We start from the raw sequence: 14,091 nt of genomic DNA, 5'->3' as shown, positions 1-14,091 counted from the left end.
CCTGCTCATCAGGAGGAGACTAACCATTCATAAACACATTCATATACCGTTGGCACAGCAATCAAGAGCAATTTGGGGTTAAGTATCTTGCCCAAGGACACATGGACATGTGGACTGGAGGAACCGGGAATCAAACCATCAATCTTCCAATTGGTGAACGACCGCTCTCAATCCTGAGCCACAGCCGCCCCACCACTGTAAAAAATAGTCATTTCTTACTGAGAGTGAGACCAGTGCAGTGCTGTATACTGTCAGTATGTAGTGTGGTAGGAACACAGCAGTCACACACACATGTGTATATATAGTTGTAACCAGTCCCTGTCTCTCCTCAGAGCATCGAGAGCAGACTGAAGGTGGTTCTTCCTGAAGACCTCGGCTCGTCTCTGATGGACGGTGTCGTGCTCTGCCATCTGGCCAACCACATTCGCCCGCGATCTGTCGCCAGCATTCACGTTCCCTCACCTGCAGTGGTACGCCTCAGACAGCCAATCACGACCTTTGACCCCCCCCCTCCCCCCCGAGATGAATATTCATGATACTCTGCAACCTGCGCACATAACATTTTCAGTGCAGAGCATCTGTCATCTGTTTTAATCTCTGAACTCAACTTTTCTCTGATATAAAACAAGTTGCTCTCACAAACAGTGATGAAATGAAGTTGAATGTGTGTGACTTTGTGCTTCCAGCCCAAACTCAGCATGGCCAAGTGTCGGAGAAATGTGGAGAACTTCCTGGACGCGTGCAGGAAGATAGGAGTGCCAGAGGTAAGACATGGTCCTTTGTACCACTGTACTGCTGTGAAAACAGTGACCCCCCCCCCCCCCCCCCCTCTGAACTGGGGTCCATTTTCAAGTTTTTACTGTGAGGTTGCTGCTGAACCATGTTCTGCAAGTCAGTCCAGAGATTTGAACTAGCAACCTCCAACCTGAAAACCCCCTGTTCATCAGAGAAACCCCCCTCCCTCCTCTTCTCCCCTAAAATATCAGCTGAAATCATCAGCATGGTTTCAGTTTAGCTTCAGTGAGCTAACAAATCAAATACATACTGTATTATGTAGAAAGAAGTGTGAAGGTGTCCTGCAAACAGCTCAGTCCCTTTTACCTTACATTTCCTGGATGTGAGAGAAAGAATCCGTACACAACATGTGCAGCTTGCATTATCTTATGATTGATATCAGTAAGAGATGTGAAAACTGAAGTCGGAGCTTTTGCAGGACACTGATGACGACACTAAACTGTGAAGCAGGTCTGGGAGGAAGGCTGATGGTCCAATTCTCAACCCTTTAGTCATGTGTTCCCCCTAAAATCAGGATTCCTTATCAGAGAACTTTTTAACATCAAATGATAGTTTGATTCTAATCTTTTCCAGTGTAACATACTCCAGTGAAATCTCTATGTCCAAAGAGAAGCTGGAGAGCCACTCTGCCTTCTTCTCAGTACTTGTTCTTACCTGCCTCCTTTTTGTTCTCATTGCTTTTTAAACTGGGTCGTTAATGTCTACATTTAATGCTGACTCATCACCGCTGTCATCGCTGCCTGTGGCTACCAGCTTCCTCCATCATGACAGGAGTCCATCAGATCAGCGGCTTCATTCTGAGCTGACTGAGCCGCTCTTGGTTTAGTGTGTGTGTGTGTGTGTGTGTGTGTGTGTGTGTGTGTGTGTGTGTGTGTGTGTGTGTGTGTGTGTGTGTGTGTGTGTGTGTGTGTGTGTGTGTGTGTGTGTGTGTGTGTGTGTGAGAGAGAGAATGCATATATACAAGTTTAGATTTTACCCATCTTTTTTTAAATGTGTTCAAATCTTACATACAGTACGTAACACATGTGTCAGTGTGCAGTCTGAACATGGTGTCTCAGTTCAGAAATAGAATCTATTCAGTGTTCAGATGCTCTGACAGGTGGATTCTGGGAAATACAGCGGCAGGAGAGAGAGAGCTAAAGACAATAGCTGTGTCCCAATTCAGGGGCTGCATCCTTCGTAAGGAAGGCGACTCCTTCTGAGGAACCTCCGAAGGATGCATCAACCGTTGTTAAATGGGACGGTGTAGCCTTCTTTCCTGGTTGCGTCACCAGATGTTCCCGTCCTTACCATTACGTCACGATTTCTGAAGCCCAGGCCCGCAAAAGTAAGAGAGAAAGAACAAAGGAAGTAAAATAGTAGAAAGAAAGATTAAAAAATGATTGAGCCAGAGCAATTTTTGATTTTATTTTGAATCTTCCTTGTTCTGGAGGAAGAGGAGAAGCGGCTCTGACGGCTGCCGATTTTTTTTTCAGGATTGAGCAGCAGCGTGCAAAGCATCTTGGGATATGGGAGGCCGCGAAGGATAGTAGCGATGTGTCCTCCAAATAGAGGGAAAAGAAGTCGCATTTGAAGGGTGCATTTGAAGGGTGCATTTGAAGGAGCCTTTGAATTGGGACAGCCTTCACACAGCGTTGTGACGTAATCGGCCTTCAAATGCATCCTTCGAAGGATGCAGCCCCTGAATTGGGACACAGCTAATGTTAAATGTGCAACAGTGTTAATCAACATGAAGTGTTCTGTACAGTACAGAATCATCGTTCACAGCCAATAGGATGCCAGTTAAAGACAGAGAGGCATTTTAATTGGTTAAGAGGTGACTGATACATGTTGCTGACTGCTGCTTGTTGGGGCAATACTTTAATGTTATTGTTTATCATCTCTCTATATTATCAGCTCATCTGGTTTTAATACACTGGTATTATTATATACATTGGTCCTTAGTGAACATCTGTATTATATATATATTTACAGTTGCAGTGACATCATCATTAAAGCAGGAAAGTGAGTGATGGAAATGTAATATAAAAAGCTGAATGGTATGTTATTGAAGCATTTTGGGATTTTCATCATTCTGGATTTGAATGTAATTGTTTTATTTTATGTGTTTGTGTTATTTTGTATTTTTATATTTTATCTTTTAACACTTTAATGGTCCTGATCAGTAAACAGAGAAATGATTTACTTGCATTTCTTAGCTCCTTTGGGTATTAACATTAAAGAACGTTAAGTATGAGCAGTAAAAGTGCATTTTCAACAATCTGCACAGATTTGACTTCATTAAAGTGAAATAAAACCGACCACAGATCAGTCCTGCGGTTGTCAGTGAGTGATGATGTTACATGATTGGTCAGCTGGCCCAGTGTTGGAGTTTGGCTGTTGAATCAGAATCAGAGGACAGCAGTGTGAGCCGAGTGACTCTAACACTAGGATAAACGCTTTTTATTTCTCTGACGTTTTCACATCACAAACGATGAATAACAGCATTAAGACATAAGTCTTCCAGGTAAAACATGAGACTTGTGTAAGCTGTTCAGTTCAATGAGGTGCGCTTGATTTGACTGTAACTACAGTAACTGGGCGGAGATAAACCTCCTGAATTTGCACCCAAAATGTTGTCAGAACTTTCATTTATTTCCACCACAGCTTCCATGATCATCCACCGGGAAAGTGGCAGAAAAAAGGTACACAGAGATGTGAAGGAGAGCTCAGAGTTAAATCATCTCAAATAGAATCAGTCACACAAAACAAGGAACATTTATAAAGATGAATAAGTACATTTAAAAAAGAAATAAAAAATGAATGCTCATGTAACAGTAACCAGAAGTCTTTTGTAGAACTAGATCAGACTTGTTTAACTGAGTGGTGGTGGAACAGTCTTTTGGATGATGGATTCTCTTCTTATCGTCTCTATCGTTTCTATTCTCCTCCAGTGTGCACAACTATTATTGTGCTTCACTCAGTAGTACTTCCCTGAATTTACCTACAAGGAACATTTGAAATTCAAACTAATGTAATGATTGGAGTTATCAGAGTTGACAACAGTTTATCAAAAACTTTGTATTTCAATATTCTGGACACACTTCAGCTGAGTGTTAGAAATGGAAACAATGAAGACCATTAAAGGGTTAATATGTACATACAGAACAGTCTTTTGTTGAAGGTATTTTTTCTCTCTGGTTCTGAACCATGTCTCTGAACTGACTGGTTGACCTTTGACCTCCATCACTGCTGCTGCTGCTGCTTGCTGGCTTCTTCAAGTCTCTCCTGCGGCCTGAATGCACTACTGACAATGCCTCTGCAAGCTAATGTGCTAATAGCTTCTGCAAGCTTACGTGCTAATAGCTTCTGTAAGCTAACGTGCTAATAGCTTCTGTAAGCTAACGTGTTGGCTTGCCTGCACTGGCTCTCCCATCAGCCACTTCACTTCATTGTGGCGTACTTACTGGAGGAGAGGAGAGCTCACCTGTCAAACGGTGTCAAACTTATGTCTCAGTCCTCTCAGTAAGTGTGCCTGCTTGTTGCCATGGTAACCTATGTCTGCCTCGCCCCGCCTCACCTCACCAGCTTAAACTCTTTTCTGTGACCTTTGACCTCTGTGTCCATTGGTTAACCTCCTGCCTTTTCTTTCTCTTTTTACTTTCCGGCTGGATCGCACCATGTTCTCCTCCTCTCCTCTTTTCCTTTTCCTTTTCCTCTTCCTCTTCTCCTCTTCCTCTTTTCTCTACTCTTCCTCCTTTTTGATACCTCCTCCCTCATACATTTTGTCTTTTACTTTTCATATTTCTCTCAAACTGACTTTGAATCTTTGGTTTTGCTGCAATGGTTTGTTTCCTTCTCTCATCTTCATAACACACATTATCCTCTTCTTCTTCACCTCTCCTCTCCTTCGTCTCTCCTCCTCTTCCTCCTGGTTTTTGTTTCTTTCTTGTCTTTCATCCCTTCTCCTCTTTCCTCCTCTTCTTTTCTTACATCCTCCTCTCCCATGTTTGGGTTGTAAACATGTCACCTCCTCTTTCTTGCTTCAATTAACTCCACTTCTTTACCACCAACTTTGTTCCCTCCTTTTTCTACTCATTCCCTTGTTTACGCCTCCCATCTTCACTCCATCTTCATTATCCCTTTTAATGTCATTCATCCCTTACTCCTTTCTTACTTCCCTTATTTCTGTTTTTTCTATGCCTTCCCCCCTTCTTTCCTCTCGTTCATTTTCTCCTTCTTTGTTTCATTTCTTCCCTCCTACTCCCACCTTCCCGTTATTCTTTCTCCCCTTATTTGCATTTGTCCCTCCTTCCTCCTTCTTTTATTTTCCTCCTCTCTTCCTGATGGGGACACCAGTCTTCCCTCTGTTCCCCCTATGACATCACCCAGTGCCGCCTACAGCCGCTTCGCGCCACAGTTCAGGCGCTGGTTGGCTTGGATACAACCTCTCCGGACAGGAAACAGGAAGAGGCAATCTCAACTCCAAACCCCGCCTCCTCTGGGGTGTCAGAGACTCCCTTATTGGTTTCTGTTACCACTCAAACCCCGCCTCCAGCCTGGCAAATCTGGGACCTTATTGGCTCAAGCCTGGTTCACATCCTCTGCCTAGTTCTGCTGTTCGTGGCCTATAGTTGGAGCGAGCTGACGTAACCGTGACAACGGCCTCCCGTCAGTCACCTGACTGCCCCTCCCTCTTTATGCACAGGCTCCTCCTCTGTATTTTTGAAGTGTTGCATTCATGTCACATGGGAAAGATCACGCTCAAAATGAAACTTGATTATAGAGCGACTACACTCAATCATTTTTAGTAGTAAACGTCTCATATTATGTCATATTGCTCCACCATGTGACTAAAATTATTCCGTTGGTTGCAATCTTTAACTTTACCACTAGATGGCACTAAATCCTATACACTGCACCTTTAAAGTGTGTATTTTACACAAGTGAAAACCATCAAAAACAACTTCCCTCACATTTTATTTATCCCATTCAGAGCAAATAAAGTTAGATTATCTTAGAAGCAGACGTACCCATGTGATATGAACGCAGCATCAGCATGAGCCCATGCCTCTCTCCTTGCCTTGTAACCCTTGTTTGATTTTCTCTTCTTCTTGTTGCGTGTTTGGGGAATATCAGCTCAATGAAATGTTTTTGCCTTTGCAATAAATTTACACAGAAACTCTAAAGAGAAGCAGGAAACGTGGAGCAGAAGGTTACTTGAAGTGGCTGATGTCATCAGTGTTCATACAGCAGGGACGTTTAAGCGGTGCAGGGCTGAGGAGTTCCTGGATTTAAAAAGTTTAGAATCAAATTCTTGTTTTTCGTCACCCCTTGGAGCCATGATTATTCTGTTTGGTCCTGAAAAACAACAAAACACAATGATTGCAGTGTGTCCTTTAGAGAAACGAGAGACAGGTCTGCACATTGCAGCTCCCAATGCAGGTATTGGTCCAGCACCTGCTTTATTTGTCTTCTGGTTGTGTGCGTCCACCACCAACAACAACTTTTTTGAGTGTGTCCTTTAGAGACATTAACACCATGTGGGAAAACCCATTCAGTATGGATGTCTCCTCCCTTACAAAACAAATTCAGATTACTGATTGTTTATAGATGATTATTGTACAGTATTTAGCGGCCTGGTAGGCAACGATAGTATTTGTTTTGGTTGGCTCCAGTTAACTGTGGCAGAACTCTCCCAGCAGCTATTTGGTACCATCATGGAGGTCTAGTTGATAAAATGGCTCTCTGCACTTGTTTTTGTTTTTTGAATGATGTGATAAATATGTAGGTTACATGACAGCAGCTTTAAATGCACACTATTAAGTTGACCATTCTATGCTTCATTTACCAAGTCAGCATTAATGGCTAACAGTGTTGGGCAAGTTACTTCCAAAATGTAATATATTTTATATTACTAGTTACTTGCATTTGAAAGTAATAAGTTTCTTTACAATTTTACCTTCTGTGTAGAGTAATAAGTTACTCATTACTTTTTAGTTACTTTCACCAAAATAAACATTAAGGATAGGATGAAGGCGCGCAATATTTGTTGCTGTGCACTCTCTCCAGGTGTTTCTTGAAGTTACTTGTACTATTTTTAGCCGTAGACATTAGACAGTTCCCTCGGCCTCCCACCAACACATAAAGTCCACCTTACTGTGAGGTTCTTATCCTTTTCTGTGACTAATTCAAAATACTGCAAGTATAACTACTTAGAAAACGTTGAATTATCAGTTGTTGCCATCTTGCCATCTCCAAACTAAACCGTCTTCTTCTTCTGTTGATTTAAAACCGTCTTCTTCTCCTCTTTATTTACGGCTGTTGCGCCTGGGTTGTTTTTTGGAAACCTCCGTCTGTGAGATAGCTCGGATTGTAACGCGTTACCGGACTCAGTAACTGTAATAATATTACCAAAACATAGTTAGTAACACATTATATTACTCTGTTACTGCCTCAACGTAATATATTAACGCGTTACTTTTTCAACGCATTACCCCCAACACTGATGACTAATGATGCTCCCTGTACACTTTGTTGATACTTCAAGGTTTAAGGTCCAATTCAATCGTTCTTTTTTTTTCTTTAAAAAGAAGAAATTATGCAGCTTCCATACTAACCAACCAATGCAGATTACATAACATATGAATAAATAATCTGTATTTATATAGCACCTAGAGTCCCACTGATACAGGATTTTTGGGGACGATGCCAATACCAATATTAGAGAGCAAAACAATTCTGATATCAATATATTGGCAGATAATGTTATATATACAGTATATATACATAAACACATTCATGGTTCCCAGAGGTTGACTGGACCTGAATATAGTGATGCTGTCACTTTTCATCCACATTTGTCCTTCAGAGGGAACAATAGACTCCAGACATTCATAATCCCCAGACGATGAACTGTAATAACTTTGATCAGCTGACCTTTTATCTACTGCCATCAGCAGGTCAAATCATAATGTATGATCAAACACCTGCTAAACCAATGACATTCCTGTCCTCAGCTGTATGTTGTGTATAGTGCTAATTAGTAGCATGCTAACATAGTAAACTAACATGAAGAACATCATACCTGCTAAACACTGTGAGCATGTTAGCCTGCTCATGTTAACATTTAGCTCAAAGCACTGCTGTGCCTGAGTCCAGCACATGGGTGTATAAAGAAAAGTGGATACAGCGTTCATTCTTAGGAAAGTTGCTCAGTAGCACATGAAGCAAAACAGTTACTTCCTGCTATAAAGAAATACCTGGATGAAACCATACTGAGCATGCTCTATAGGCCTGATGCACCCATAGAGCATGCTCACTGGAGACTCCTGCTGGTCAAGACAGCTCACTTCTAGTTTAGCCCTCCAGCTAATTTGAATGTGGATAAAACAATTCAATCATGTGGCTCTTCTAGACTTTCCAAATGTGATCAGACCAAACAGATCAAACTCTGATCGTAAAATCAGTCGTTTCACGGAGATTGTGATGCTCCGAAAAATGTATCTGCTGATTTACAGACGTCTCTTTCACAATGTAAGTCTATGAAGAAAAGTCTTTTTAGGCCCAATAGCATCACGTGATGCTATTGGGTGATGCTAAATTTCCCAAAATTTCCCTGACAGTTCCCACTCAGAAATTTCAACTGGAATGCTCCCTTAAGTCAGATGTCTGACTCAGAAGGTTGGGAGAACCTCACCGACCCCGAGCTCAAAATCCAAGATAGCTGCCGTGTGCATCAACAGTGTGAAAATAAATATATACTGTTTATTAGCAGATTAAATCAGTGGTACACACAGCACTGCTCAACTTCTATCTGTGGACATGTTGCCATAGTGATTGTAAGCACAAAATACAGTTAAATGTGTTTTTATCAACTGGTATTGCTATCAGCGGCTAAACTAGCTACAACTGGTTTCCTGACTTTTAAACTGGAACGCTTCAAACTTAGGTGTGACGTCATTCCCAGCTCCAACTTCCAACTTCCGAGGTAAATGGAATGCAGCATAGGTTAAATTGGCTTCAATGCTTGGTGCTCTTCCTGTATCCAATTCTCTTTGTAAATCCATGGTACAGCCTCACAGAGCACAGCATGTCTGGAGACTCTTTTGCTTAAGAGGTTTAAGTTTCAACTTCATTCACATTACATTTACTTCATTTCCTGTAGAGAGAGTTGAATTATAGCAGCCGGTTGACTACAGATAGTCACTGTAATGCTGTCATTTATATGTAACCTACTAGATATATAACAACAACGTTCTCTTTTCAACATAACAAAAAGCAGAATCAGTGCTTACTGGCATCCTGATCACACAGAAATGAAACGTCTTCCAGTTATGTTTAAAACTGAAATGATGAGCAGTAGAAATGCTGCAGACCTCCAGAATGGCTGCCAGATGAACTGCAGCTCTTATCAGAGCTGGATGAAGTGTTCCACCTGCTGCCACATTGTTCTCATTCCACATCTTCTCCTGCTTACATCTCAATACCACATGTATAGTTTAACTATCAGAGTGACTGCAGTTAGTGACTTGACTGTTCATATTTCATGATGAGCACATGATTCCTCAGTGACACTATTAGTTCTTTTCCAGTATGAGATTGTAAAGAGTTGAGGAGTGAATGGAAACATTATGTCAGCAGTTATTCATCATTTCAATCACTTAAATATACTTTTATGTCTTAATTTAATCAAAACTGATTTAAAAAACTGGAATGTTGATTTATTATTTCTTTATTTCTCCTGTTCCAGCACTAAGTGAAATGATCTTTTACATTCACAGATTACTGTATCCTGATATGCAATGTGACTGTTTTTGGAGAATATTTGAAGGGCTATAGATACTAGATGAGTTTATGAAGTTATATATATATATTAGTCTTATTAAGCTGTTTATTTTAGAGGGTTTGATACATAGAGGAATCTGAACTTTAAGAATGTGGATGTTTGCTGTTCCCATGGCAACTTTATAATACATCCTAAAGCCTGGCCATGTAAGCTATGGAGTCATAATTCAGCCATGAAATAAGATATTACGTAATAAATAACCATTTAAAATAATAGATATGAGAGATATGAGCTTGACCGAGCTGAGGAGGAAGGGGGAGGGGCTGTGTGCGTGAGCAGTGATCGACAGCTGTCAGACACTCCATCGGACACCATCCTGGCTCTGATTGGTTCTTTTTGTCTGGTAGCGGTGGATTCTGGCAATTTGTCAATTTGCAGTAGGAGCAGTAGGTGGGGCTAAATGAGCCTGTTTTTTTTTGTTTTGTTTTTTACAGATTATTAGTTTCATGTAATGCTGTCTTTACATAGTGACAGTCTATCTAAGACTATCTAAGACTTACCAACTGCAGCTTTAAGTTATGATAAGATTATATTTCATAAAAATGAGTAAAGTATTTGATAATACTGGAAACATGTCATAACGATGGAAAACATTACATAATAATGGACTGAATTTAAAAAAAAATGTTTTATTATTTTAAATGGTGATTTGTTTCATAACTGAATTATGACTGAATTGAGACTCCATAGTAAGCAGCTGATTGGCTGTTGGATGGATATACAGAAAGTGAATGAATATGGATGCTTCACTTGTACTCAGTCTTACAGAAACAGACAGAACACTGACAGGTTGATATCAACATATCTGTTAACATGGATGACATCATTCATGTTAATCACTATTTATTCATTTTCTGTGAATTCACTCCTGCAGTAGCACTTCCAGATGATGATGTTTCCACTTCCTCTGCACACATTTGTAACATTGTGCTAATGTAGGTGGACTTCCTGTGTATGAGGAGATCATTTTTATGACTTGTGTATAATATTTGACAGTGTTAAAGAATGAGGCAATAAATGCAGTTTAGGGATGCTGTCTGTTCTACAGTGTCATTTTCTAAAGTGGAGTTATCAAGACTTAAAGCTCTGAGAGAAATACTAAAACATTTTGGGTTTATTTGATTCTTTTCTGTCATTTTAAATATGTCGACGTCTGCTAGTCACTGCACCCCACTCAGAGATAGTAACACCTCATTCTGAGCTTGACAGGTGGGCCTCCATTGTTGGAAATGAGGGAGAAAGGAGAGGTTCTACTTTAGCCAATCAGTCAGCAGTCAACCTGTTTGCCCCAGCCAATCAGGCAGCACCACCCAACATACCCACACACAGAGGAGAGGGAGAGAGATAGTATAACACCATGGGACATAACAGGCACATAAAACCATCAAATCATAACTTTGGTTTTAATGTTTGGACAGAGCCAGGCTAGTTGTTTCCTGTCTTTATGCTAAACTACGCTAACTTTCTCCTGGATGACACACTCTCACCTGAACAAGCATATTTCACAACATATCAGCGGTTTTCCCGACCGTGTCCAGAGCTCACTATCTTTGTAGTAAGTGGATGCTGAAGGACTGAGTCACTCTGGTCCTTTCAGGTTCTGTTACATGAGACAAAAACCTCCAATCCAGTGTTCACTTCCTGCTATGAAACTTAACTCATGTCCACTCTCTGCTGTCACATGCGGATTTCTTCATTTTTCTGAGTCCTGACTTCATGTATGATCACTTATTACAGCATGTTACTGACTGTCCACACGCAGGTCACATGACATCACCTGAGCCAGAGGTCTAAATAGTTTTTAAGGCAGTGCAGTGTAGTTGTTGTTGTTACTGCTCCTGAGAATGATACACAGGTCCTATTGTATCTGGATTTGTGTTGTTTTTTGGGGTTGTGGACCTGTGAAGACCTCTAGCACAAGGTATTGACTCATTGTACATGCAGACACAAAAACACAGAAACACAACTCACCTTCATAAACCACGTTTTTAAAATCCTGTGCCACCTTTTTTTTCTGCCTCTACGTCTGTTTTTCTTTCCTCTCTTCCTGTCCCATTCTCCTCCATCCTTCTGCTCCCTCTGACTCTGATCTCCCAGGACAGACTGTGTCTTCCTCACCACATCCTGGAGGAGAAAGGCATGGTGAAGGTGTGCGTCACGGTCCAGGCCCTGGTGGACGAGTTCTCCTCCTGACGTGAGCGGCGGAGGACGGGCGGAGCTTCCGCTAACTGACACGTATAACAAACACACACATGGATCAACACGCTGACTCGATTTCACACGACGCTACATCACACCTCTGTGGTCATTCTGCATCCTCTCTAGCAACACAGTGTTTTTATATTCACACATGCAGCATTGTTTTAAGGGAACTAAACTCCTAAAAGTGGACTGACTTACTCATTCAGAAATGGGAACATAATCATGGATTAATAACTTAATATAACAGCAAGCAGACAGATTGATGGAAGAGCCAAATATTTGACAGCTGATTTCTTCTTTTGTGTGTCAGCTGAAGGACATAAACACACCTCCACAGTTATTACCTTATCATTTAACTTTGATTCCTTTTTTTTTTTCTTTAGATATTCTTACACTGGTTGGTACCAGGGCCACTGCGTGTGCGTCTGTGTGTGTGTGTGTGTGTGTGTGTGTGTGTGTGTGTGTGTGTGTGTGTGTGTGTGTGTGTGTGTGTGTGTGTGTGTGTGTGTGTGTGTGTGTGTGTGTGTGTGTGTGTGTGTGTGTGTCTGTCTGTCTGTCTGTCTGTCTGTCTGTCTGTCTGTCTGTCTGTCTGTCTGTCTGTCTGTCTGTCTGTCTGTCTGTCTGTCTGTCTGTCTGTCTGTCTGTCTGTCTGTCTGTCTGTCTGTCTGTCTGTCTGTCTGTCTGTGTGTGTGTGTGTGTGTGTGTGGGTGTGTGTGTGTCTGTGTGTGTGTGTGTGTGTGTGATTTCTAGAATAAAGTCAGAATATTTTTGTGGAAAAATTTACAATATTATGAGAATAAAGAATTTTGAGATAAATATAGTAATATTATGAGAGAAGACATATATAGTATATATAAGAGAACATTCATTGTGTTCTGAGAAAGACAGAAAACTGGTAACAGTAATCATTTACAATGATTTAGTCTTTAGTCTTATAAAAAAGGTTCTGATTTGATTTGAATAATACATATAAATTCTGATATATTCTGATCATTAATGTTCATGAAATTACAGAATTAAAATTACAAAAAGGTTCCTTTATGATTAAATAGCTTTATATTTCATGCACAGTAACCACTTGGCTTCCCAGCTTCTCCCTTCTGCTCAAATATTGTGACTTTATTTTGGAAATCTCAGTTGTTTTGTGTAACAGTGGCTCTGATACTCATGCAGGGACATTTTAAAGATGCAGGATTTCATTTTAGATCAGCGGGCAGTGAAGCCTTTTTAGCATTCCTCGTCTCTTCATCTTTACATCACGCAGTCTGTGCACACTTCAGCATCTTTAACTCATTTCACAAAGCATCAGTCATCTATCTTCACATTTCTTTAGGTTTCAGGTGAGGTGTAACTTGACTGTGTGAGTGTTTTGCTTCCATTCTTGCACGTTTTTTTGCTCACACACCAAACTGTTCTAGTCTTAACATAGAGGGAGGCAACTTTTAACCACCATTTGTATTTAAATATAAAGATATTTATAATATAAAGAGAAGCTGAGCTAGGAGTTTGGGTTGTTGTACACATTCAAAAATGAAATATGGCAAAAGTATTTTTTTCTCTAATATATATTTTAGGTATAATTGTGTGTTTTCTAAAAAGTTTGAACTGACTGTGTGGAGCATGTCCCTGAACTGTGTGAGTCTGTATTAACCTGCCACTGTGTGTATCAGGCCTCTACACGTCATGATATTCACTGGTTGGGTTTTTTGTTGTTGTTTTGTTTTGTTTTTTTTTGAGGGGGGGGGGGGGGTTGCACTCTGCACTGTTCGTCACAGAGGGAAAAGAAGCATTTGTGAGCAGTTAATGTTCACTTTGCTAATGTGCCAAAACACACGTGATGCTGATGAAAAAACAGACAGGAAACAGCAGTAACACCCAGTCACTAATGTTAATGATACACTCCATGTAGTCTCACACTCCTGATTACCTGCTTTATTCACACTCTGATGTTAACATTGATCACACTCCATGAATGATCACCTCTGTGTTTGAGTTTAGATTTGAAGATGAGGCGGGTGCAGGGTTCAGGGTGCAGGGTGCAGGGTGCAGGGTGCAGGGTCAGTGACGATGACCTCTCATGCAACCACACCTCCAGAAAAGCTGACATCACCTGGGTCAAAGGCTGTTTCTGATTGGTTAGAAATAACAGCCACAGAGTTTAAAAAAACTCATAAATTTTCTATCCAGAGACGATCATTAGCTCGCTGCCTAGTGGACTGACATCGTCAGTTGTGTAGCAGACAGTTTGAAAGGAGCGAGCGCAGCAG

The 14,091-nt window shown here is 40.9% G+C and overlaps 1 protein-coding gene across 2 annotated transcripts in view; it reads left to right on the top strand.

Annotated features, from left to right (window-relative positions):
- lrch1 (leucine-rich repeats and calponin homology (CH) domain containing 1) overlaps window positions 1-12,446 on the top strand; it is a 94,320-nt gene extending 81,874 nt beyond the window's left edge. For both annotated transcript variants that reach the window (XM_062432385.1, XM_062432384.1), the window contains 3 exons: window positions 333-470; window positions 687-764; window positions 11,720-12,446. In XM_062432385.1, coding sequence (XP_062288369.1) covers window positions 333-470; window positions 687-764; window positions 11,720-11,815 — 312 coding nt within the window. In that variant the 3' untranslated portion in view covers window positions 11,816-12,446. The remainder of the gene's footprint in view (window positions 1-332; window positions 471-686; window positions 765-11,719) is intronic.
- The last annotated feature ends 1,645 nt before the right edge of the window (window positions 12,447-14,091 follow it).

This window comes from Scomber scombrus, chromosome 13 (genome assembly GCF_963691925.1).
Source record: "Scomber scombrus chromosome 13, fScoSco1.1, whole genome shotgun sequence".
NCBI classification, from domain to species: domain Eukaryota; kingdom Metazoa; phylum Chordata; class Actinopteri; order Scombriformes; family Scombridae; genus Scomber; species Scomber scombrus.
The sequence above is the reverse complement of the archived record's forward strand: the minus strand, read 5'-3'. Positions and strand labels throughout refer to the sequence as shown.